At 41.7% G+C, this 25,440-nt stretch overlaps 1 protein-coding gene across 4 annotated transcripts in view; it reads left to right on the forward strand.

Moving 5' to 3' along the window:
- ttc7a (tetratricopeptide repeat domain 7A) overlaps nucleotides 1–25,440 on the forward strand; it is a 79,328-nt gene that overhangs the window by 44,331 nt on the left and 9,557 nt on the right. For 3 of the 4 annotated variants that reach the window (XR_014603621.1, XM_084093837.1, XM_084093838.1), the window contains exons 17-20: nucleotides 5,835–5,951; nucleotides 8,655–8,758; nucleotides 8,828–8,962; nucleotides 12,992–13,194. Coding sequence is in view for 2 of the 4 variants with exons in the window: in XM_084093837.1 (XP_083949963.1) it covers nucleotides 5,835–5,951; nucleotides 8,655–8,758; nucleotides 8,828–8,962; nucleotides 12,992–13,194 (559 nt within the window). In the remaining 2 variants the exon portion in view is untranslated. The remainder of the gene's footprint in view (nucleotides 1–5,834; nucleotides 5,952–8,654; nucleotides 8,759–8,827; nucleotides 8,963–12,991; nucleotides 13,195–25,440) is intronic. The other variant, XR_014603620.1, reaches the window with a different exon arrangement.

Genomic DNA, 25,440 nt, shown 5'->3' on the forward strand with positions numbered 1-25,440 from the left:
ATGTTCTGACTGAACATCCAGGTACCATGCAATAATTCACCTTTTCGAAAGAAATACAAACGAGGAGTAATGCACTAATGAGTTCGCCAACTAACTAGACATTTTGTGTGAAATGAATTTCAAGCTCTGGTGGTAGCTAGCCTTGTAGACGGAAGAGTGATTTCTCTTATAGGCAGATATGCGCTGTTCTGGATTAGTGGGAGTGGCTTGCGGAGCTGTGCAATGTGGTGCATTGTGGGAGTTGTTGTCTTTCATTCAAATGCGTCCTGAAGTTATTTTTTGTCTTTCCTCGGTCACGAAGGCACCAAATTCAAAATTTATTTTACATTTCGACTACATATATGACCCACTTTAAATAAAAAGCAATGTTTAAATGGGTGGAATGCCCCTTTAATTTATTTGACTGGAAGCCCAATAAATATCCGCTTTAAAAAACTAATTAGCAAAACCAGTGGCGTCTGAAAGCAACTGCTGGATCTTAGTTCAGAACTGACTTCACTTTTCTGAGTCAGTTTTGTATTTTTAGATTTTAATCAGCTGATTTTGCAGTGATTTTTACTGGACATATGAATTCAGAAGTTAGTAGCTATAGGTATAGTTCATCACATGATCTATTGACGTTTGACAATGCTTGTCTTATTTTTCAACTGTTTTATAATTTTAAGCGTAAAATACTTTTTGACTTGAAAAGTGTGCTTGTGCACATTTTCCTCATTTTTTTCAGTTTTTACATCACCATGTGGGGTCAGTATTGCTCTCAGTGACAGGCAGAGACGAGAATGGCGAGAAAATAATTAGGATCATGCTCATGTGTGAGAGCAACTCACAGTGTTTAAAGACCCCCCAGCATTTCTTACACACTGAATCTATTGTGTGTGACTGAACACAATGGTCAAATTGTTACACATTTCTCATTCCAAGAACCTCTGCCTCTGGAGAAAACAAATAATCACTGTTATAACTGGAAAAAGTTAGCTCCGCTTTCTAGAAACTATTGGAGAAGGAACAGTTGAACCATTGTGTAAGTAAACTAAAATTACTTTTAATCTCCTTTTTAACTTCCGTAATCTGAGTGAAACAAGTTGTCCATCAAATTGATTGTGTCATGAACAATGAGCGTTAAATCCCATAATGGAACCAGATGTTTGGAGAGGAGAGCTGGAAACCAAGAGGTATTTGTGATGTGGAAATTTATTCGAGAGGTGGAGCACGTTATTACATTTTGTGACTGTGAAGATTATGAAGACAGTTTGAAATAACATGCAATGATCTTTCACAATAAGGCCAGGTGTATCAATTTTTATTTCATGTTGATCTTAACTATTAGAGTTTTAGTACTTTTTAGTACTCTTTTTAGTCTTTTTATGTTGTTCCCTTGTCTTTACCTGCACCTGGTCTCCAGTTGTTCCTTGAACTCCAGTCCAGTTCTCCTGGCCCATTGTTTTTATTGATAACTAATTGTTTTTGTTATTTGAAGTAAAGCTGAAATAAAATTATAAAATATAAAATTATAAAATAAAATATATATATACTATATAATACAAATGACAAAAGCACATTAAAAAAATTACTAAAATATAAACTAAATTACTTGAACCAGACTGGACAACTAGTTGTCTGTCACGTCATACAGTGTGCATACAAATGCTCCACTCTCCACATAGATACTGTACTGTATGCTGCTGTCGGTTAATGAAGATTTGGCAGATAACCTCGCGACTCAATTGGACTCTTGTCATGTCAAAAGTGATAAGACTTTTCAGTGATGGACGTCGCCATCTTTGATATTACTTTGGTTCCTGGTTATTCCCTGCTGAAAAATCCAGCATTGCTGGTTACCAGCATAAGTTTAATTTTGCATGCTGGTTCCCAGCATGGGATGCTGGTTGCTGGTGGACCAGCATATGTTGTCTTTTGATTCCAGCAAGACCACAAAAAAACGTATGTGTTAAAAGTTGTTGAAGTCTGTTTGAAGTCACCATTATGGTGATTTGTGTTTCGTTATGTGACTTCTAGTTGGTCACCTGGCCCTAGGCCTTGGCCCATACCTTTTACTATAAACATTTTTTGGGATCAATGACGGACAGCTAGATTTTGACATGGGAGTTTCCAAATGACCATTAAAGTCTTTAAAAACAGCAAATTACAATTTTCATAATCAATAGCTCTTTCTTAGCAAGAGCTCTTCTCATAAACCCTGTTATTGAACAATCTGCTTATGATTATGCTGTTATTTGGCTTTTTTCTTTGTTTTCATATCTATAAATATTTTTGTTTTGTGATGTACACAAGCTCTTTTTAGCTGATTTCTGTATAGATCCTTTGAAACATAAAACAAATCCTTTGATACTTAGAAACGTTTCACCAGTTAGAATTTTAATTTTGAAAAAGTTAAAACTTCAGATGACATTGATTAATAATTTAACCATAACTAAAACAATTAAAATTCAGTTCTACTGTCAACAGAGGAAACTAAATAAATAAAGTTATAATTATACATTTCAATAAATCATGCTTTAATCTTATGTTTTTTTATCGTTTACATAACTGTGTTAAAAATAGAAATATGCAAGCAGAAACAATGCTTGTCCCCAAACATTGTTTACATACAGACAACTGGCCTACTCACACTCAACCCTACAAGACCATGCTGGTGAACCAGCTTCACCACTTCTGTTTTGCTTCAGAACAGCATGACTATTTTTTTGTCCACCAGTTAGACCAGCACTATACCAGCATAAACCAGCCTGGACCAGCTTGGAAATCATGCTGGTTTATGATGGATTTTTCAGCAGGTCTGGTAAGAGAATACAGGCTTGACTTCCATTGCATGTTCATACAGATGCTACTGTAAGTTACTGTGTGAACGGGGCATTTCAAGTCTCACACCTGTAAGTAAATGTGGTTGTCAATCCCAAAAACTGACAGTGTGAACGTAGCCTATGTGTACTTCATCACTACACTACTGCTGCTCCAGCACAACAGCACACCGCAGCATGAGCGTCTGCCAGTCAGAGCGTCTCGCTGCATCTCGTTCTCACTGGTGTGAATGCTCTGCTGCCCCTGTTTACACACACATTCTTAATAGCACACATCCGCACACACACCTTCACATTCATCTCGCTTCACCCCTCCACCCTCCAGCTCACACAGACGTCCACCCACTCGCTGTACCTTGCTTAAAAGAGAGACAGTTCAGGGGAAGAAGAATGTCCCCAGACAGGCTGCCAAATTGCTATTTTCTGTCAGAAGCAACTGAAGCTTTGCCCACTGATGGAAGAACTAGGGTTGATAGTGGTTGAACCAAGGAGGTCTGTAATACCGGTGAAAATTATCTGTTAGCATTCACACATCTCATTGGCAGTTGGTCTTCTGTGCATTCAGCTCTGGAAGGGACATCCAATTCCAGAAACATTTATTGACACTGTAAAAGTCTGACTGACGACTCTTTACGTCCTAGGCTGATTGGCTGATGGAAGCATATTTACTTGTTCCAGACTATTACGTCAAAGGCAGTAGACTAAAGATGATTAGTTATCTCTGAACACAGCCACATACCCAATGATGAAAGTGTGTTCACACATATGCAGTTAGTTATTCTGAGTTTTTCTTCTGAAATGTGTAACTTTGGTTTCAGTGGCACTGCATAAGTTGTAATTTTTACTTTAAACGTGCAAATGTTCTGATATGAATTATCTTTCTTTTCTTTTTTTACATCACAAAAAAACAACTGTTTTTGCAGGGGTGTGTAGACTTTTTATATCCACTGTATGCTATATATTATTCAATCTTTAATAAAATCATAATATTTTGTTCCTCCTCTAAAACAACTATTTTTCATGAACCAATCAATTCCTAGATTATTCCCTTGTTTTTCTAGGTCTTGAGTACATATGTGTTGACTTTAATTTTTTCATCTGCAAAAATCTTGTGAATATTTGATATACCACCCAGTCCTATGTTTAAACTTTTTTCATAATCTCAGTTCATAAGTTTGGGGTTCACATGATTTTTTTTTTTAATGTTTTTGAAAACAATATCTTATGGTTACCAAGGTTGCATTTATTTGGTCCAAAATCCAGCAAAAACGTTGTGAAGTATAATTTAAAATCACTGTTTTCTATTTTAATATATTTTAAGATTTAACTTATTTCTGTGATGAAAAGCGCTAGTTTCCATATCTCAGGGAACCAAGGTTATGTTAGTAACCTCAGCATTCCCTTTTCAATACAGTTCACTTCACATTGCTTCTGTCTCTGACGCGTATGGGGAACGCACTGCAAAACGCTGTGCTACTAGTGCAGAATAGAAGCTCAGTGAGGAGGCAAGGACTTAGAATACACAAAAATGGCAGGCTGGGGTACAGATCTGGAGCCTGTGGATATGGTTATCTCCTTAGGAAAAAACTCTTAGGGCGGAGACCGATTTAGGCAGACAGAACCCGCGCCTGAAGGCAGAACCTGATAAAGGTGGACGGCGAAAGGTGGACGGCCACCACACAGATGTCAGCCATGGATATTCCGCTAGACCATGCCCAAGAGCAAGGCATTCCTCTGGTGGAGTGGGCCCTCACTTCAATGGGGCACTGCAAGTCCAGTGACTTGTAGGCTAGCGCTATTGTGTCCACTATCCAGTGGGGCAGTCTCTGCTTTGTGACTGGCAGCTCTTTAGAGCGTCCTCCGAAGCACACAAACAGCTGCTCCGATTGCCTGAATTGGCTAGAGCGCTCAATGTACACCCTAAGGGCCCGCACTGGGCGGATTGGGTGTGGTGTCTGTTCACCCTCAGCAGAGAGGAGAGCAGAAAGTGAGATAACCTGAGCCTTAAATGGTGTGGAGAGCACCTTAGGCACATAGCCTCATCTGGGTTTAGCGTCTCTAAAATCCAGTTTGACACGCCCCGGAATGGCTTCTCATGCCTGGCTTCGGGCGGCGAGGGGTTGGAGAGCCGCTGCTGGCGGCTGACCCTTCATGATTTGTGAAGGTGTTTGTTTTTTATTTGTCTCGCTTTAACAGCGAAAGAAGGTCTGGTTGGGCCTGACTGGTATGGCGGACACAGTACCAACAAACACAGCGCCTCCAACGCCCGGACTGGATAGGGGGTTGGGAGGTGAACGCATGGTCTCTTGAGGGTGGTCCGGCCTTGGCGGGACTTGGCCCCCTCTTCCTCGTGCCCGAAGCATTAGTGACTGCTTGGGCTGCTCAAAATGGAAAGCGCTTAAATTGGCGCAAGTGCTGCGTCACCTCTGGTCCGCTTTAGGCTGGGGCTGAGCGGGTGCGGGAGTTGGCATGGTGTGCTGCTGAGTCGACGATGGCGACAATAAGCAGCAGAAGAACTCACATAGCCTGCAACGCCCTTCAGGCCAACGTGAAACGCTCAGCAAGCCTTGCAGAACCGAATAGGCCAGAGGTGCTGATTTGCAAATATGCTGATTTGGTGCTCAAGAAACATTTATTAATATTATCAATGTTGAAAACAATTGTGCCGCTTAATATTTTTGTGGAAAGCGTGATCATTTTTTTTTTTTTTTTCAGGATTCTTTGATGAATAGAAAGTTCAAAAGACTTTGAAATAGCAATCTTTTGTAACATTATACATATCGCTACTATCACTTTTGAACAATTTAATGCATCCTGGCTAATTAGAAGTATTCATATCTTAAAAAAGAAACTTACACCAAACTTTCGAAGTGTACATTTTTATAACGTATTGTTAGGTTTTGACTAAAGTACTAAGCAGAAGCACTTCCTGCTTTTGTAGGAGCCAGAACATTCTTACTCTGTCTCTTTTTTGGTGCGTAGTTTATTAATTGTTCTTGTTTTTGCGTGTTTTAGTCTTCTCTTTACCAAAGTGAAGCTGGAGGAGGTTTTGTTCGGACCTGCTGCAGCTTTACAGACCTGTGCAGAAATGCTGCAGTTGTGGCAAAGTCGCTATGATTTTACCCGACTCAGGTAATGTGTGTATATGTCACGTCTCTGTTCCAAAAAAACTCTCTTTTTTTTAATTTTGATATTCATTTTGCTCCGTTGTTCCTCTCTTCTTGTTACTTGTGCTAATGGGTGCTTCACAAACAAAAGGCTGTGTCTTGGTAAGGCTGCATATCTCGGCTGCCACGTCATCAAGCGCCGCTGAAGGCATTCTCAATTTAAAGCCTTCATTTCGCGTCCTTCATTCAGCCCATTTTGAAGGATGCATCAAGTGTATCCTTCACGCTCTTCAATCACCCACAATCCATTGCACACTTTCCAATTCATGAAAAAGAACTGACGAAAAATGAGTCGGCGCTGAGCTTGATTTCTGAGTTCATTATGAAATGTAAGACAAAAATAATGTTTTCGGAGATGTTATCTTTTGTTTTGGTGTAAATTAATCACTTAACACTAAACTGCCAATACTGTAAGCCAGTTAATTTTCCATTAGTCAGTTAAGATTTTTTATTCAAAGTATTTTTCCAAAAATAATCAAATTAACTAAATTAGTTGTAATAGTATTTTTGTGCTGTGACCATGGGGGCGGGAACACATGTGACATGGCCATGTGCACTTACTAGACCATCTCCTTCTAGCGTTTAATACTGAGGTATGGCTTTTACGTAGATAACAGATAAGCTCTGGACATTTTTACTCAGTATGGATTAATCTAACAGCCTATTACACACCAGAAATAAAGCGTCAACAGCCAGTCAGTGCATGTCACTAATAATTTTTAAATGATTTCTGCGTGTCTGTGTGTGAATGAATCATCTGATGATACACAAACTCACACGCATGTGACGCTTACGGTGTTTTCATCATCTGCTGTCTCAATATGTAAAGACATGAACACATGAAATTCATCTCCAGAGCTTCTTTGAGGGTCACTTCACAAGCTTTTCACTAGGAAAAACTACCCTCAAATACAAAGTTCTTCACGACAAACTGTCAAAATAAAAGTTTGGTTTTACTTCAAGAAATTACGACAGAAATACTGCCTATACTAAAATGTACTTCTCAAAGTAATAATAATATTATTATGATAATAATAATAATATTATTATTATTTCTAAGGAATATCATAAAACCAAGATATTTTTTCATCCATATTTTAAATGTATACAGTTCTGTTGTGCAGCATCTTATTTGAAAAATTGTTTTTTAATGTTTTGTTTTGTTTGATCATTTGATTAAATTATTAAAGTTTATATAAATTTGTATTAAACCAAAATAAAGGGAAAAAAACTGAATTTAGACAAAAACAAAAAGGATTTAAAGGGTTAGTTCACCCAAAAATGAAAATTCTGTCAGTAATTACTCACCCTCATGTTGTTCCAACCCCGTAAGACCTTCGTTCATCTTCGGAACACAAATTAAGATATTTTTGATTAAATCTGAGAGCTGGCTCACTCCTCCATAGGCTTCTAAGACATTATAACTTGCTGGCCCAGAAAATGCATTAAAGATATCGTTAATATAGTCCAAGTGACTACAGTGGCTCAATCTTAAGTTTATAAAGCGACGAGAATACTTTTTGTGTGCAAAAAAAACACAAAAATAACGACTTTATTCCACTATTCATTTCCTTCTCTCTGGGCCTCAAGTTATTTCACGTAGTGTTTTAGCACAGCGCGTCTGTGTTGCACGTAATGTCTTAGAAGCCTATTGAGGAGTGAGCCAGCTCTCAGATTTAATCAAAAATATCTTAATTTGTGTTCCGAAGATGAACGAAGGTCTTACGGGGTTGGAACAACATGAGGGTGAGTAATTACTGACAGAATTTTCATTTTTGGGTGAACTAACCCTTTAAAGGGGCCCCAAATTAAAGGGTAGCTACTCTGCAGTGTTTAATTTGGAACAAACAAGTTTACATTCATTCTCAAGGTCTAACAAATATGTGGAAAGCATTTTCTTCCCCTTCCCTCCCCGGTAAATGTATATCGGGATGAATATCAATATCGTATGAAAAAATATACGCTGAGGAGGACTCCAGCCTACAAGCCTCCAAAGAACTAGACTAGGAAGGATACAGTCTCACTAGGATGCAGCCTTCCATTTGTGAAGCACCCTATGGCCGTGTGTCCACCAAAGTGTTTTAGCAAGCTAATAACGCCAGCGCTCTTCTGAAAACATCTTCCTGCGTGCGCTTCAGTGGCGCAGCATTTTTTTTTCAGTTGAGACAGTATATGTGCTATATGATATGGAATATCCGCAGAATTGTTACTAATATCTGATTTCCCAGATAGTATGTTTCTGAATATGAAAAATGTTGATACAATGTAAAGTATTTGCTTTGACTTTTGTTTTCAATGGTTTTGTTCCGTTGTTCTCGTCTGTTGCCATTGTCCCAGCAGGACGTGGTCGCTGTGGTATTTGTCCCGCCCCTCCTCCACTGTGATTGGACGGCTGGGTAAAAAGTGACAGTGATGAGTGTTGCGTTTTACCAAAGTTGAATATTCTTCAGCTCTCGGCAACCGGAAAAAAAACGACGATCGCTCAGCTCCCATTGAAAACAATTGAAAAATGAAGCTAGCCTCAGGAAAAAACAGTTTGGTGGACACACGGCCTATATGTCCTGATTTGTTTCTGTAGCTAGTAGCTTTGTTAATTTCCTTATTTAGTCTGTGTATTTATAGCCCAGTATTTTCATGTGAAGAGATGATGTGATTTCATGTGTTCCAGTGAGGAGGATGACACTAGTAGCATTCCCCCTGATCCAGGCCCACTGAGCAGGAAACCCAGCGGCCTCCATCTTACCCTCCCAGACTTCCAGGAGACAGAGACCGGTGTGTATCATGAGCATGTGTGATTGCATGTGTGTTTATGTAACTGAGATGTGTGTCATGTTGTGTCAGGGTCTCAGAGCGCTCCGTCTATCGCGGTGTCCCGTCTGGAACAGGCCATGTCGGAGGTGTCAGCCCTCAGCTCCACCCACAGACACGGCCCTGCCTACATTTGGACCACCCTGGAGCGCATCTGGCTGCAAGCAGGTACGTCATAAGTGTAGAAATTACACTTCGTTTTTGAATATCATTATTTCTTATATCTCTACATTTTATTAACGTTAACCAGAATTAAATTACCGCTTTGATGTTTGCAGTAACAGGGTTTCTGCAGGTATCTTCAAATTAAATGTAATGCTTTTTGATTCCATTTTAAACTTTTTAATGCCATACATGACACTAACCACAGATAATATATAATGTATAATATATATATATATATATATATATATATATATATATATATATATATATATATATATATATTTGTGCGTTCAATCGATTAAAAAAAATAACTCAATCACAGTTTTTTTCTGTGATTAATCGTGATTAATCACAATTAAAAAGACATACATTTTTGTAGGTTTATATATTTTATAATGTAATAATTTCACAATTAATCTCCAAATTAATGTAGAAACAACATAAAGACAGTATATTTCAAATATTTGTTTAACCCTTTAGAACCTGAAGCTAAAATAGGTGTTTTTCACATAATTAGATTTTTTGACTGTAAAATTCTAAAACAATGTGCTATCTTCATGTGCAAGGTGTCATCTTTTTCAGAAAAAGGTAAGCTTTCAACAAATTACAGTTATTGACCATTATTGTGTGTGGTGAGTTTGTAAATAGAATTTAAATAACTATAATACATATATACAAGTCTTTTTTGTGACATTGGGTTGCACGGTTTTCATGTAGGACACTTTTTTTCATACACGCACACATACAAATGCACGCGTTCATAGGCATGCACACGCACGCACTACATGCTTACATGTAGTTTCTTACGAAAGAAACTAACACTTTAAAGTTGAAAAATGAACTATAATACATATATACAAGTGTTTTTTGTGACATTGAGTTGCACAGTTTTCATTTAGGATACTTTTTTTCATACACACACACATACAAATGCACCTATTCAAGCATGCACACGCACGCACTACATGCTTACATACGTGAAAGAGTAACGGCCATCTGCCTCCCAAATTTCATTAAAAATCATCCCAATCCCCTCTTCTGCTGTCTAACACTTCTTTCGCCATGTATTTGTTCGTTTCTTTTATTATTTTATGCAATCCAAAACACTCTTAACATGCCGCGCGTCAAATCTCTCTGTTCAAATCCTTCCATCTCGCGCTGCTGTCATTTGCAGACGGAAAGCATGACATTACCGTAATAAGCCGTATATTGGCGAAAAGCGCATGATGTCTACTTTCAGGAACTATTTAAATTATTTTGATAGTGCAAACGGTTGAAGAGTTACAGTGACATGAATACAGCTTGGTTGGCTGTGTCGTCGACGACACATCCGGTTTTAAAGGGTTAATGGCATCTTTTTTATGAATGAAGGTCAGTGTCACTGGTACTAATACAGCTATTGATGTATGGTTAAAAATTATGTTCTGTTCTTTGAACTTTGATCAAAACTGTTCTTTGATTAACTTTACTGTCAGACAGAATCTGAAAGACCAGTCGCTGCTGACAGAAACGTGGATCTCACACGAGCCTCATTCTCTCACAACTCTTCACGTTCATTTAAGACTTTATTTAACTCAAGAATGCTCTTATGTTATGAGGATACTCGACAAAACGGACATTTTGGCATAATTGTGTGTGTTACTGTTTGTTAAAGCCAAGTTCAGGTTCAAAGTATTTGCATGAATTAGAGCGGGATCATAATGTAAAGCTTGCCAAAGGATGACAAAAATTTACGGATGCTGCGTTAATTGCGTTAAATATCCACTTCTAATGGAATTTGCACTTTCCCATTTTTCTGGTCTAGTTTTATTCCTGTCCACCGCTGTACAAAATGCCTGCGTCACCTCCGCATCACGGCAATTTTGCTCCGGACGGAAGCAATTACCAAACTGGTTCCGCATGTTTATAACACTAACATACATATTTGCCTAGATGACGTCAGCTGAAAGTAAAGTGTTTCATATATCAAGTTTGGAACTGTTTTTTTAGATTTTTTTCTGTACTCATGTTGACTTTAATACATTTGGGAAGTCACTGACGTACTATGACATTATTTGGATGTTATTTTTGCGTTATTTATATGCTACTCTGCATGAAATGCGTTTCCCATGGATCTTATACTGGGTGTTTGTGCCCTCTTGTTCCCATTCCCAGCATTCCTCTGGCATGGGTTCATTTCCTGTCTAAAATGGGACATATCCTGGTTCTGTACAAATGAGTAAATGTGAGAGCACAAGAGCGGCCCATTGAAAGAATGGGCGTGATGTCACACTCATAGTACAAAATAGTACTGAGCGCAAGGGCCCACTGAACACAGTCCACCATGTAGCACATATTTTTTGCATCAGCTGTCATTTGTAATCTGTCTGTGTTTTTATGTGCTTTGTATCAGAATAACACAATAATATAATAAATAATTCAAATGTTTCAAATAAATGTATTTTTAACATTTAAATGTTTAATTTCATTGTTATGCCACTCAGCATGTGTTGTCTGTGAAGAAACAACATAGCACAAAACTGTGTTTGCAGTGCAAAGACAGCTATTGATGGTAATAGATGCAAGAAAAGCCTATCACAACTAAGTATGCAAATAATTACCAGAAAGAAGACCAGTTACACTTCAGTATGCAAATATTACAACAACGCCAGCACTGTTACATTTTGAATGTTGAACATTTCAACAAAATCAGTGGGAGATCTTATATTTTAAAACCAAAACATTCGCAAAATTTTGCCGTGGGAAAAAGGACCATTGTCTATAGTGTAGCGATGTATGAAATGCAGCTCACGCAAAGGTCACTTTCAAACCAGTGTTATTTTATTATTAAAGTATTTCATAATATTTTGAATTAGTTTTTATTTTTACATTTACAGTTTTTATATTAAAGGTGCAATAAGTGATTCTCTACAGAAACAATTTTTGTTATGCTGGTTGAAAGTCTCATCCTGATAGCAATCACTATTTTAAACGGTCTAAATGTATTTTTATAAATATATATCGTCTGTGGAAGGTGTAGGACCATAAAACGTTTGTTCAATTATTGCATTCGGTCCGAATGAAATGCTACTATGTGTTCCCTGTCAGTCGACGTGCGTTTTGCATACCACTGCACAGCCTGTTCACACATCATACGTCATCAGCGTGTTTGGATGCCGATTTGCAGTGAGGGTGGGATCGTATGCTTTTAATTCTAGCAGGCGAAAGTTAGCATTACCCAGATCAACTATTGCACCTTTAAGTTTTGGTAATTTTGTTGTGTTTTGACATTTTTATTAGTTTCTGTTTTATATATATATATATATATATATATATATATATATATATATATATATATATATATAGCTTTAATTCATTTGTATTTCAGTGCTGAATCTGCGTAGGGAAATCTTTTGCCCTCACTCAAACTTCCGATTGCTTGAATTCCTATTAAAATGACTGGCCACATCTTAAGGCTGCAATTATCTACAAAACATAGTTTGAATAAGCAGTTCAGTCTGAATTAATTGCAGATAGGTGTGAATAAAAATGTAAATACACTGCTGCTATCTTGGAAGCACTATACATGTATGCAATTTTCAAATCTACCTTTTTTTTTGTGTGTGTAATAGCTGCCTAAATTCTCCTACCAGTGATTCTGTTTGAACAAACACAAATACACAACAGGCAGAAGTTGATAAGAACTGTTTATTTGCTGTGGGGAGTCCTAAATGCTAGAGTAGAGCTGCAGATGCTTGTACAGCACTCTACACATGGCCTTATTTAGACATGAGCATGAATATCCCTCTTTGAGCCTGAGTGTGAGATTTAAAGGTAAAAAGGGGAGAAGGTCATCGTGCATTTGCGATTGCAAATATGTTGCCTAAGCTGCATTTTAAATCTCACAATATGACAAAGCTGTCACTGAAACGAGAGTTGTAACTGTAATAATATCATTTTAGTGTAATGTCACAAAAACAATTATGCCATCAAAATGGTTTATTATTGCTCTCATTTGATCTCTTGTATGTTTTGTGATACCGTGCCGACCAGGGGAGCTGTTTGCCGCTGACGGGCGGATGAAGGAAGCTCAGTTCTGTGTGCAGGAGGCAGGAACTCTCTTCCCCACCTCACACTCTGTGCTGCTGCTCAAGGGCCGTGTGGCTGAGCTTAGGGGCAACGACACCGAGGCCAAGAGCCTGTACGATGAAGCTCTCGCCATCAACCCCAGAGGACACCATATACTGCTGCACCTGGTGAGTGACACACATCCACAGACACATGCTGTGCATCACACTCACTCACTTTAACATCTTGAACCCTAAAACTAATAGATATTTAGTTCCACTTTGATGCCCCTGAATAGCGATCTGACCCAATACCCCCCCCCCCCCATTTTATATATATATATATATATATATATATATATATATATATATATATATATATTTGTTCTTTTGCAATTTATGTACATATGTATGTATGTGTGTGTGTGTGTGTGTATATATATATATATATATACACACACACACACATACATACATACATATGTACATAAATTGCATAAATATATATACAGTGAGGAAAATAAGTATTTGAACACCCTGCTATTTTGCAAGTTCTCCCACTTAGAAATCATGGAGGGGTCTGAAATTGGGGTCTGAACTATTTATTTGTATGATACAGCTGCAAAAAAGTATTTGAACACCTGAGAAAATCAATGTTAATATTTGGTACATTAGCCTTTGTTTGCAATTACAGAGGTCAAACGTTTCCTGTAGTTTTTCACCAGGTTTGCACACACTGCAGGAGGGATTTTGGCCCACTCCTCCACACAGATCTTCTCTAGATCAGTCAGGTTTCTGGGCTGTCACTGAGAAACACAGAGTTTGAGCTCCCTCCAAAGATTCTCTATTGGGTTTAGGTCTGGAGACTGGCTAGGCCACGCCAGAACCTTAATATGCTTCTTACAGAGCCACTCCTTGGTTATCCTGGCTGTGTGCTTCGGGTCATTGTCATGTTGGAAGACCCAGCCTCGACCCATCTTCAATGCTCTAACTGAGGGAAGGAGGTTGTTCCCCAAAATCTCGCAATACATGGCCCCGGTCATCCTCTCCTAAATACAGTGCTGTCGCCCTGTCCCATGTGCAGAAAAACACCCCCAAAGCATGATGCTACCACCCCCATGCTTCACAGTAGGGATGGTGTTCTTGGGATGGTACTCATCATTCTTCTTCCTCCAAACACGTTTAGTGGAATTATGACCAAAAAGTTCTATTTTGGTCTCATCTGACCACATGACTTTCTCCCATGACTCCTCTGGATCATCCAAATGGTCATTGGCAAACTTAAGACGGGCCTTGACATGTGCTGGTTTAAGCAGGGGAACCTTCCGTGCCATGCATGATTTCAAACCATGACGTCTTAGTGTATTACCAACAGTAACCTTGGAAACGGTGGTCCCAGCTCTTTTCAGGTCATTGACCAGCTCCTCCCATGTAGTTCTGGGCTGATTTCTCACCTTTCTTAGGATCATATATATGTGTGTGTGTGTGTGTGTGTGTATATTCTTTTTATAATCTTTTCACTTCACATAATTGCACGTACATGCTACTTTCTGTTCTATGTGTTTTGTATTGATGGTATTGTCTAACTGTGTTTTGTTCTATGTTCTGCTTTAATAAAAAAAAATATATATATATATATTTAACATTATTAGTATCACTTATCCTATAGTGTCTTGCCTTAAAAATCAATTTTAAATGAAGTACTAAATACTAAAAACAAATAAACAAAAAGCTAAATAAAAATATAGAACAAAATCACGTAACAAAATGACTAAAACTTCAACTAAAATTCAAATAAGATAAAATATAAAAATAAAAGTTAATTTAGAATATTAATAAATACTATAATTGTATATAAATAAACACTAAAAGAACACATACTAAAATAATCCGCTGGTATGAGATCACATTGAAAGTCTGCCATTTTAGTCATTTACTTTGTACAGATGGTCAGACGTTCTTGCGTCCATAGAAGCTCATGATGCTCTTCTGATCATTTTCAAATCATGTTAGAGAACAGGATCTTGTGAAACTTGTGGTGTTCATGCAGCTTCAGTGCTGCTGTTATTAAAGCAAAAGAGAAAAAATAAATATTAAGAGAATATAAATTAATATTAATGCATTTTTCATAACATATAAAGCTTTGAAGGTGACTTGGGATATTTTGATTAAGTCGTTGCATATGCAACTTACTGTACATACAGTACAGTATGTGCATCTTTACAACCCACAGTGATGTGTGCTAACATTAGCTCTGCCTCCACTCTCTGCTCTCATTGTGACTGCATAATGTCAGGCCCTTCATTACTCATCTTCACTGGAGTAACCGAAGTGAAGCTAGGCCATTTTCTTCCTACTGTATATCTAGCCAATCAGAGTACGCGTCCCCACTATTTTTGGACAAAAGACGTAAAATATAAATTCCCTGAGCTGATGAGAACTAATTCTGTGCTTGCTGGTGATGCCCTGCATAGTTCACACACGCACACACACACACACACACACACACACACACACACACACACAGACATACAGACAGCCTGTCTTCATCAGAACATCACACCACTGATTTCTCTGACTTGAGCTGCTATGATTGAACTGAAGTGGAGTTTTGAGGGAATTCTCCAAATGGATCCAATGGGAAGAAGTTAAACATTTCTGTTCATTACGACTAGAGAGACCAGTGCTCTCGTTACGCCCGCCAATCCTCTGAGAGACAATGTATTTCAGAGCCTATTTTTTCACCTACTTCTAAAAGTAGAATATTATGACACAATTTACTCACATGTTGTTCCAAAACCAGGTAAATCTCATAGAAATATTTCCAATTCACACAAGTCAATGTAACGGAAATAGCAACATATTTTTTTCTTTTGTATTATGACTTACATGTGAGTGAAAAAGATTATGGAGAAAGATATAATTGTTGGGTGGGACTTAGCTGTCCATCGGTTGTTGATTGGATCGAGGTAGATCTGAATGTTGTCAGAATTATGTTTAGTTTCATTGTGTTTTTGATCATGTATTTAGGTTTCTGGTATATTTTTTCAGTGAAGTGTTCTCCATACCCTTGATAGTTTCCTTGGTTACTCATTAGTTAATAATTATGTTCACATCTCTCCCATTTAGTTCCCTTGTTAACTCTGTGAATATATACTCCCTGTTCTGTTTAGTTCCTTGTCAGCTCTCATCCTTATGTTATGTGGTAATACTTATCTGTGTATTCTCCAAGTGTTTATTAAAGTACCTTTGTTTGTTAATTCTGCGTCATGCATCTCCTTGAGACCACGATATACATTACAAATGTGAGCTTGCAATCTGTTATAAGAAAGGGGTGAGGTTTAACTTGACTAAATGATTGAAGAAGTCTGGAATACATCACCAGAATCATTTCATTGGAAGATCGAGTTATTACACCCCAACCCCACCCCAAAGATCCGTGCATTGGTATCTTTCATGCGGTGGAGCCACTGCAGGGGCGCGTGGTCTGAACAGAGAGTGAATTCCCATTCCAGGAGATAATAGTGGAGGGTGAGAATGGCCCATCTAATCGCCAGACACTTTTTTTCAATGGTGCTGTACTATGTCTCTCGCTTAGAGAGCTTACGACTCCTCTCCCTCTATCTCCTGGGACAGGACCACTCCAAGCCTCCTGTCCGACACGTCAGTCTGCAACAAAAAAGGGAGAGAAAAGTCAGGAGAGTGTAATTGCAGCCCACCACACAGAGCAGCCTTTTCCTGGGAGAAAGCCTGCTGACACAGCTCTGTCCACTGGACCGGATCTGGTGCTTTGTTTTTAGTTAGGTCAGTCAGCAGGCTGGTGAGGTCCGAATAATTTGGCACAAACCTTCTGTAATATCCCGGAGAATCTGAGAAAATTGGCCAGCGCCCCAAACAACCTGAAAGGAATCGTAACAAATTGGTGCAATCAAAACGGCGTTGTGAAGGTTGTTTTTTCTTTGGAAATAGGCGATAAGGAGATCTGCCAATACCTTTCAGTTAACTCCAGTGTTGAATAAAAACGAGCTGTACCAAGCCGATCAAGCAATTCGTCAACCTGCAGCATTGGATATGCGTAAAATTTCGACACAGCATTCACCGTGCAATAATCCACACAGAATTGTACAGAGCCATTGTTTTTAGGCATAGGTTTTAGTTCTATTACTCCTGTTTCTAGCACCGCCTCTAATTCAGTCTGAACCTCCTTTTTTTGTGTTTAGATAAACGATACGGCCGGCTGTGCACCACCACGCCCTGCTCGGTCTCAATATGGTGGTGAATGAGATTTGTTTGACTTTTTGTTGGTGTTTGAGATTTGTGCGATTTAAACGTTCCACCATGCCGGTTGTTTGTGGGTGATAGACGCTGGTGCGAATCAATTTAATGCCCAATAATCTGTAAAGTTTGTTTAATGTTCATGTCATAAATGCCATGCCCTGATCACATTGTCACGTATGCCTGGCCAATAGAATCGGATCATGAGACGATTTACTGTCGTTGCTTGTCCTAAATGTCCTGCCATAGGATTACAGTGAGCCGCCTGGAAAAGCATATCCCGGTGGCTTTTTTGGTACTAATAATTGGGTTGTATCTTGATTTGTCTGCGTGTCTTGGGTCACTCAATACAACCTATCTTTTAAAATAGCTAAATATGGATAGGAGAGTGGTCGAGCTGGTTGAAGCTGACCATCGATAGAACAGACCTGTTCAAAAGCATGTTTTAATGTCTCATCCTGAGACTGTTCGAGGGGAAAGTCATCACGGTCTGTGAGGATTAGCCTCTCAATAGCGCTCTTTCCCCTGGCTGCATGACCTCACCCCTTTCATGCTCTCTCTTACCACAAGAGACATCCGCACACAAATACCACAATAACTGGCTAAAAGCTGGCCAATTTGTTCCTAATATTAGCGGATGTCAGAAGCGTGGGTTTACTGTGACCAATACACTATGCTAAATTGAATAACAGCAGGCATTACTGGATATGTCACCACATCCCCATGTACAGACTCATGTACACACCTGAACCATGCAGCTCTTATCCAATGCCTCGGGCTGAATCAGGCTTTGATGAATCGAGGTTTGGTTACATCCTGAATCCACCAAAGCCTGATAAGCACTAGTGGTCGACCGATATTGTTTTTTTGATGGCCGATGCAGATATCTTGGAGAGCAGGGTGGCCGATGGCCGATATAAAGCCGATATTTTTATATGTATTTATTTTAATCAATATTTAATAAATTATGAATAAATTATAAAACAATTTTTTTAAATAAACATGCTTTTATACTTTAGATGGCAACTTCTTAAATTTGCAATCCTATTACAGTATATTTCACAAAGAAGTAATTGTTTAGAAATATATGAATATGTGAATAAAAAGAAAGTAAACACTGTAACAGGGCACTCAGTAATCTGGTAATTTCGTGCACACTGGTAATCATATTTTTTCAAATAAAGACAAGGTAACGCTAATTTTACATACAACACAGTGAAAACGATATGAATATGACACAGTTGGCCACTGGTTATATATCAGCATATTTTAAAATGAAGGATTTAAAGTTTTTCGATCGCGTCTCCTGTGAAGCTGATCTTCTGTTCGCATTCACTCACTTCGCACGGACAGACCGTCACTTGCAGACAGTAGTGCACACTTCACAAGATATCACAGTTGGATTCAATTAAATCTGCAAGGTTTGTGAAATTAAATGTTTATTAGATATTCAGAGATTTGTTTAAATGACGTAGATCTGGTAATTTCGTGCACACTGGTAATCATATTTTTTCAAATAAAGACAAGGTAACGCTAATTTTACATACAACACAGTGAAAACGATATGAATATGACACAGTTGGCCACTGGTTATATATCAGCATATTTTAAAATGAAGGATTTAAAGTTTTTCGATCACGTCTCCTGTGAAGCTGATCTTCTGTTCGCATTCACTCACTTCGCACGGACCGACCGTCACTTGCAGACAGTAGTGCACACTTCACAAGATATCACAGTTGGATTCAATTAAATCTGCAAGGTTTGTGAAATTAAATGTTTATTAGATATTCAGAGATTTGTTTAAATGACGTAGATGCGCATTTGCTGAATGTTGACGGCAAATGAGAAAGTATTTTAGCCTGATTGTTTGCCTTTTCTGTTACAAATAATATAAAAGCAAACGCTGTACTTTACTTACTTAGTATAAGTTACCATTTACTTACTTTGTTTACCAGTTCTGTCAAACAAAGTATTAGATATGACTGACAGAGATCGTAAATTAATGAAGACGGAGAATGTGAGTGAGCGCTGTTTGATCTGACATTATCTGAGGAGCTGCCGTTGCCGTTCTCTTCTGGCGCTGGTGTTCTCAGCGCCGCCCGTCAAAATAAAAGTCTGGAGCGCCGTCAAAATAAAAGTCCCGCTTTCAACACATCGGCCAATCAGAAAAACTTATCGGCCGATGCCGATATTTCAAAAATGCCAAATATCGGCCGATATATCGGCCTTGGCGATATATTGGTCGACCACTAATAAGCACCCCCCTTAAAACTCACAGGTATTTGGTACAAGTCAGCTTGATCTGGGACAGCCTGCAGTGCATCCGAAACCCAGATCAGTGTCCCCACCTCCATCACCGGACACCTGTCAACAAAGTGTCCCTAGTGGCTGGAAGTGGGTCAAGGAATTGACGTGAAGAGAGCGGAGGAACGGGAGCTAACACTGCACCTGCACTCTGGACAGTCCTCTCTGGCCAGCTGGAGGTTCAGGAGCCGAACCACCCCTCCATCGGGGTTGGGCTCGAGGAGGGAGATTTACACAGGAACTAGGGAGAGGGACCAGTTTAGAGGAAGAGAGAGTGGGGGAAACCATTGGGGAGGGGAGAGAGAAAGCGACAGATGGCAGCGATTCACCAATCCCGGGGCACGCCACCATCTGGTCCTCCACCAGTTGAATGGCCAGGTCCAGCGATATCGGCGGTGGCACTGGACCCACTGCACTCATCGTCGCTTCCCCCAGAAAACAGCCATCTGTGGCACACATCCCAGAGATATTATGAAGGACCGGCCACTCTTGCCCAGGTCCAGTGATCAGAAGCGCTGGCGTTTTTACTCTGGGCTGAGGCCGACCCACTGTAGGATGGCTCGCTTCAGGTCTTCCTAGAGCAGGAGGTTCTGGACCGGCAGCTGCCACTTGCGCCTCTCCCTAAAGCGGCTGGATGAGTCGCACCGGCCAGTGGGCTTGTGGCCACTCACATGTAGGGGTGGGGGAAAAAATAGATTCTTAGATGCATCGCAATGCGAATGTGGGCGATTCTGAATCGATTCACAAATATCAAAAATATATTTTCTAAAAAAAATATATTTTCTAATATCGTAATATTGACGAAACAAAAAAGGTGGAACTCTGAAGCGCTGAAGTGCAATGCCTGGAAATCGCACGAAATCCAAACGGCATCCTTTTTGTTATAAGCTAACGTATGGAAAATTGGCATAATTTCATTGAGGGCTGCTTTCTTTATTGTTTTCACATCAGTATGCTGTAAAAATATCTGTTATACGTACGTTATACGTAGGTTTACTGTACTGGCCTTCACAGTCACAGTGTGTATCAGTGCAATGCCAGTCACTAAAAGTTACATTTTGACGTTGCTCTCTAAAGATGATCATGTACTTTTTTTTTGTATAAGCTGTTTTTGATTGTGGTATACAGCAACAATTTCAAGTCATAAGTCTTAGACTCATTATTTATTGGGCAGCTTTGTATGTCACTAATTATTCAGAATATGCGTAACTCCACAAGTATTATTTTGGTATGAGAGCTGTTTGTGATTTTATTCTTGTGATTCTATTATTTATTTATTTATTTTTTGTCTGAAGGATTATATTGCTCATTGCACATAACAGGAGGATGTTGGTTAGAATTCTATTATTTTATGTTAGAGATTCAGAATATGTTGAAGTTTGTATTCATTTACTACAAGAATGCTGCTAGTACAGGCACACATTTATTTTCCTGGACATATGCTGGCAAACGTAACCTTACAGTTGACTTGCCAAATCACTTCCATTTGTTTTATTAATAAAAGATATTGGAAGTAAATTCTTTATAGGTCATTATAAATACTTTGCCTTAAAAGTACCAAATAGTCACACACACACAAAAAGATGCATCGATAATCGTTTTAGCATCGCATCGCAGCCCTCTGAATCATAATCGAATCGAATCGTGAGGTGCCTAGAGGTGCAACCCCTACTCGCATGCCTCCGCGGTTCTCTCAAAGAGATCAATTAAAGCCTCCGGGTCATCCTCACGTGCCCCAACTTTGTTAAGGGCATGTGAGTGGACGGGGCATGGTCATGTCGGTGGTGGCTTTCTTCCTTCCCGGGTTTCTGTACCAGTGTGATAATGTTCAGAGTAAGGAAGGAGGAAGACAGGGTCAGCTTACTGAGACTTGTGCATTTATTTGACTCTTTCGATAAAACAAAAACAAACACATCAACAGTATTTACTTTAGATCAAAGCAATCAGCCTCTCCGTTTGCAACGGCAATTAGTCTCCAGACATTCGCACGAGTCTCCAGTCCAGTCTCTCTCTGCCAGCTTCCCATTTCCCGGTGGCTTTATCCAGTCTCTCCACGATAAGATTCTCATTATTATAATACAATTTCTATTAAGTTTATGAAAGTTATTCATTAGCATTCTTTTTGGTCATGCTGACCAGTCAAACCTTGACCCTTTGAATAAAACCAATACCGACATAATATATAAAAATACTTTACAATTGAAAGTATTTAAATGTATTTGTTTGTTTGTTTGTTCATTTAATTGGTCAAAAATTTTACAAAATATTTCAGTTTTAAATAAATGCTGTTTAACTTTCTATTCATCAAAGAATCATGAAAAATACACTTCCCTTTCGTCCTGGGAACTCCGTGTCGTCGGGGGAGTTCCCTGACGAATTGGGATCACGCTAGGGAGCCAATTGCCTTCGAAAGAATTAAAACAAGCCAATGAACATTGGCATGCAAGATTTGCATTCCGCGACCCGCCTACCAGCGCGGGTATAAAAAGGCGGAAGTAAACATTGCGCAATGCTTTTTGCTTCGGAGCCTCCAGTGTGTCTCTGTGTGAGCTGCTGTTTTGCCTGAAGAATTATTAAAGAGAAGAAAGGAAGAAGATCCTCTGTCGCTGGTGTGACGGCGCTTCAAGCGATCACTGCATCCCGCTGCCGGTCGAGTTCTCTGAAAAAAAAAAAAAGTCGTTTTCACGGCTGGTATTGGGTGAGTGCAGCACACAGGCTTGCAGTTTCCCCGTTGTGTCTGCCGCGGTGGTCCCTCGCGGTGGTGACTCTGGCGATGCTGCGTTCAAGACTGCGAACCCTGAAACATGGGGGAGTCCCTTCAGAGAATCCCCGATCTAGTTCGTCTGCCGGTTCAGTTCGGCAGGCGGCTACTTCGGTGATTCCTGTTGGTGAGCGTATGAGGATTACAGTGAAGAACGTTCCGACTGGTGAAAGATCCTCTCGGGCTTCTCACTCCTCTAGTAGCTCGCTGCCATTGGTTGTCCCGGCGGAGCTTCTGGGGCCGTCTCGTGCGGTCCCGGTTGTCTCCTTCGGGGCGCCGCCTGAGGATCAGATGTCGATCGTGGCATCGGAGGAAGAGCGGTCATCTTCTGGTGATGACTCAGCGGGTCTACCCCCTTCGGGTGTGGTTGCTGCGGCTGAGCCGGATCCAGAAATGGCCGCTATGCTCGAAAGGGCGGCCGTGAATGTCGGGCTCGTGTGGAACCCTCCACCGGGTCCCGAACATTCGCGGCTGGATGATTGGTGTCTCGGAGAGGGCCGTGCTGTTGCCCCGTGGCCCACTCCAGTACCATTCTTCCCTGAAGTGCATGAGGAGTTGAGGAAGTCTTGGCTGGCCCCTCCGGCGACCAGGCGTAGGCAACCTCGCTCCTCCTTCCTCACCACCCTCGACGGCGGGGCGGCGCACGGGTACGAGGGAATCCCCCCAGTGGAGCGGTCGGTTGCGATGCAGCTGTGTCCGAAGACCGCTTCGACTTGGCGGGGTGCCCCTTCACTCCCCTCCCGCGCCTGTAAGTTTTCCTCTGGTCTGACCAGGGATGCTTACATGGCGTGTGGAGACGCCGCTTCCGCCCTGCATGCCATGGCTCTGCTCCAAGTCCATCAGGCTAAAGCACTCCATGACTTGCAGGCGGGTGGTCCCGACCCAGCTCTGCTGCAGGAGCTGCGTGCGGCGACGGACTTCGCCCTCCGGGCAACGAAAGTCACCGCACGTTCGCTGGGTCGGGTGATGTCCACCTTGGTGGTTCAGGAGCGCCACCTGTGGCTTACCCTTGCGGATATGCGCGATGTTGAGAAGAACAAACTTCTCAACTTCCCCATATCCCAAGGCGGCCTCTTCGGCGACGCGGTGTAGAGCTTTGCCCAAGAGTTCTCCGCCGCCCAGAAGCAGTCGGAAGCAATACGGCATGTCCTGCACAGGAAACGGGCTGCTGCTGGTCCGTCTACTGTTGCCGTAGAGCCTCCAGCTGCTTCCCGTCGCCGAGGACGTCCTCCTGCGCCAGCTCCTCCTTCAGGGCAGCAGTCCAACCCTGGAGGCCGGAAGTCTGGTCACAAGAGGACGGCCCAGCCCGCTCAGGCGCCCCCGGCCCCTTCCCGTAAAAGGAAGGGAGGGAAGCGTTCCTGAGACGGGCGACCTGAGGGAGGATCGGGATGCTGCTCTTCAGGAGGGTGCCTCTGCACACCTCCTTCCCCCGGGGGAGGGCCGGGTGGAGAATTTTTCGTTCCATTTTCTTTCTGTTCCACCGCTGACCACCCATTGGGTCAGCGGTACCCAAAGTTTCATCGAAAGAGCAGTTTCTACCTTCTCCTTCAGGTCATCCACGGTCGAGACTGGTGGGCACACAGTCTCCTCCACCCAAGAGGGCCAGAATGGCAATGGATGCCGTCTCCGGGCGGCATCGCTCCCGTTCCCCTCTTCCCAGTCTGTGGATAGCAGCGGCGCAGCCTCGGGTGCGTCGCTCCTGTCTGCGGTTGGGCCCGGAGGCGCAGAGACCAGCTCACGAGGAGGCAGGGCCTCGTGTCTCGTCTCTCCCCCTCCCCTCACCACTGGGCAGACCGCAGTAGAATGCCCACGGGCCTTCTCCGCCGTCTGCCCCCCGGGGGAAACAGGTTGGCGTCAAGTTCCACACCCAGACCCCGCTCTCTGTCGCAACTGTGCCACCGGAGCCGGGTCCCTGTTTTCCTGTACGGCGGTGGGTCGAGTGGGCTCGTTGGGACGGTTTCTGGAGGCCTGGCTAGAGCTTCCAACTCCGTCCCGATGGCTCATCCGCACCATCCAGTTCGGCTATGCAATTCAATTTGCACGCCGGCCTCCCAAGTTCAGGGGCGTCCACTTCACCCGTGTGCGGTCAGTGGTTGCCCCTGTCTTGCGAAAAGAGATCGACGTCCTGCTGGCGAAGGACGCGATCGAGCCGGTCCCTCCTGCCGAGATGAGGTTGTATTGGCCCACCAGGACTTGGTTCACAGAACTCATGCTCCTTGCGACAGCCCCTCCTTGGCCGATTCCTCTGAGGAAGGACCTCCTTTCTCAGAGACAGGGCACTCTATGGCACCCGCGTCCAGACCTCTGGAAACTCCATGTCTGGTCCCTGGACGGGACGCGGAGGTTCTAGATGGCCTGCCACAGGCAGTGGTAGACACCATCACTTCCGCTAGAGCCCCCTCTACGAGGCGCCTCTATGCGTTGAAGTGGAACCTGTTCGTCGTTTGGTGTTCCTCCCGTCAGGAGGACCACCGAACTTGCCCGATCAGAGTCGTGCTTTCCTTCCTGCAAGATGGGTTGGAGCGAAGGCTGTCTCCCTCCACCCTCAAAGTGTATGTCGCTGCAATAGCAGCGCATCACGATGCAGTAGAAGGTAAGTCCTTGGGGAAGCACGACCTGATCATCAGATTCCTTAAGGGTGCTAGGAGGTTAAATCCACCTCGTGTCTTGCACTCTGTACCCTCTTGGGACCTAGCTCTGGTTCTTAGAGCTCTTCAAAGTCCTCCCTTTGAGGCCTTTGTCAACAGTTGAGTTGAATATCCTGTCCATTAAGACAGCGCTCCTGTTAGCATTGGCTTCTTTCAAGAGGGTCGGGGATCTGCAGGCTTTTTCGGTCGACGAATCGTGCCTAGAGTTCGGGCCGGGCCTTTCTCATGTTGTATTGAGACCCCGGCTCGGATATGTGCCCAAGGTTCCTACCACTCCCTTCGTGGACCAGGTAGTGAACCTGCAAGCGCTGCCCCAGGAGGAGGCAGACCCAGCCCTAGCTTTTCTCTGTCCCGTCCGCGCCCTGCGGGTTTATATTGACAGAACGCTAAGCTTCAGAACCTCAGATCAGCTCTTTGTCTGTTACGGAGGCCAGCAGAAGGGGAAGG

Source organism: Abramis brama, assembly GCF_963993115.1.
Source record: "Abramis brama genome assembly, chromosome: 19".
Lineage (NCBI taxonomy): Eukaryota > Metazoa > Chordata > Actinopteri > Cypriniformes > Leuciscidae > Abramis > Abramis brama.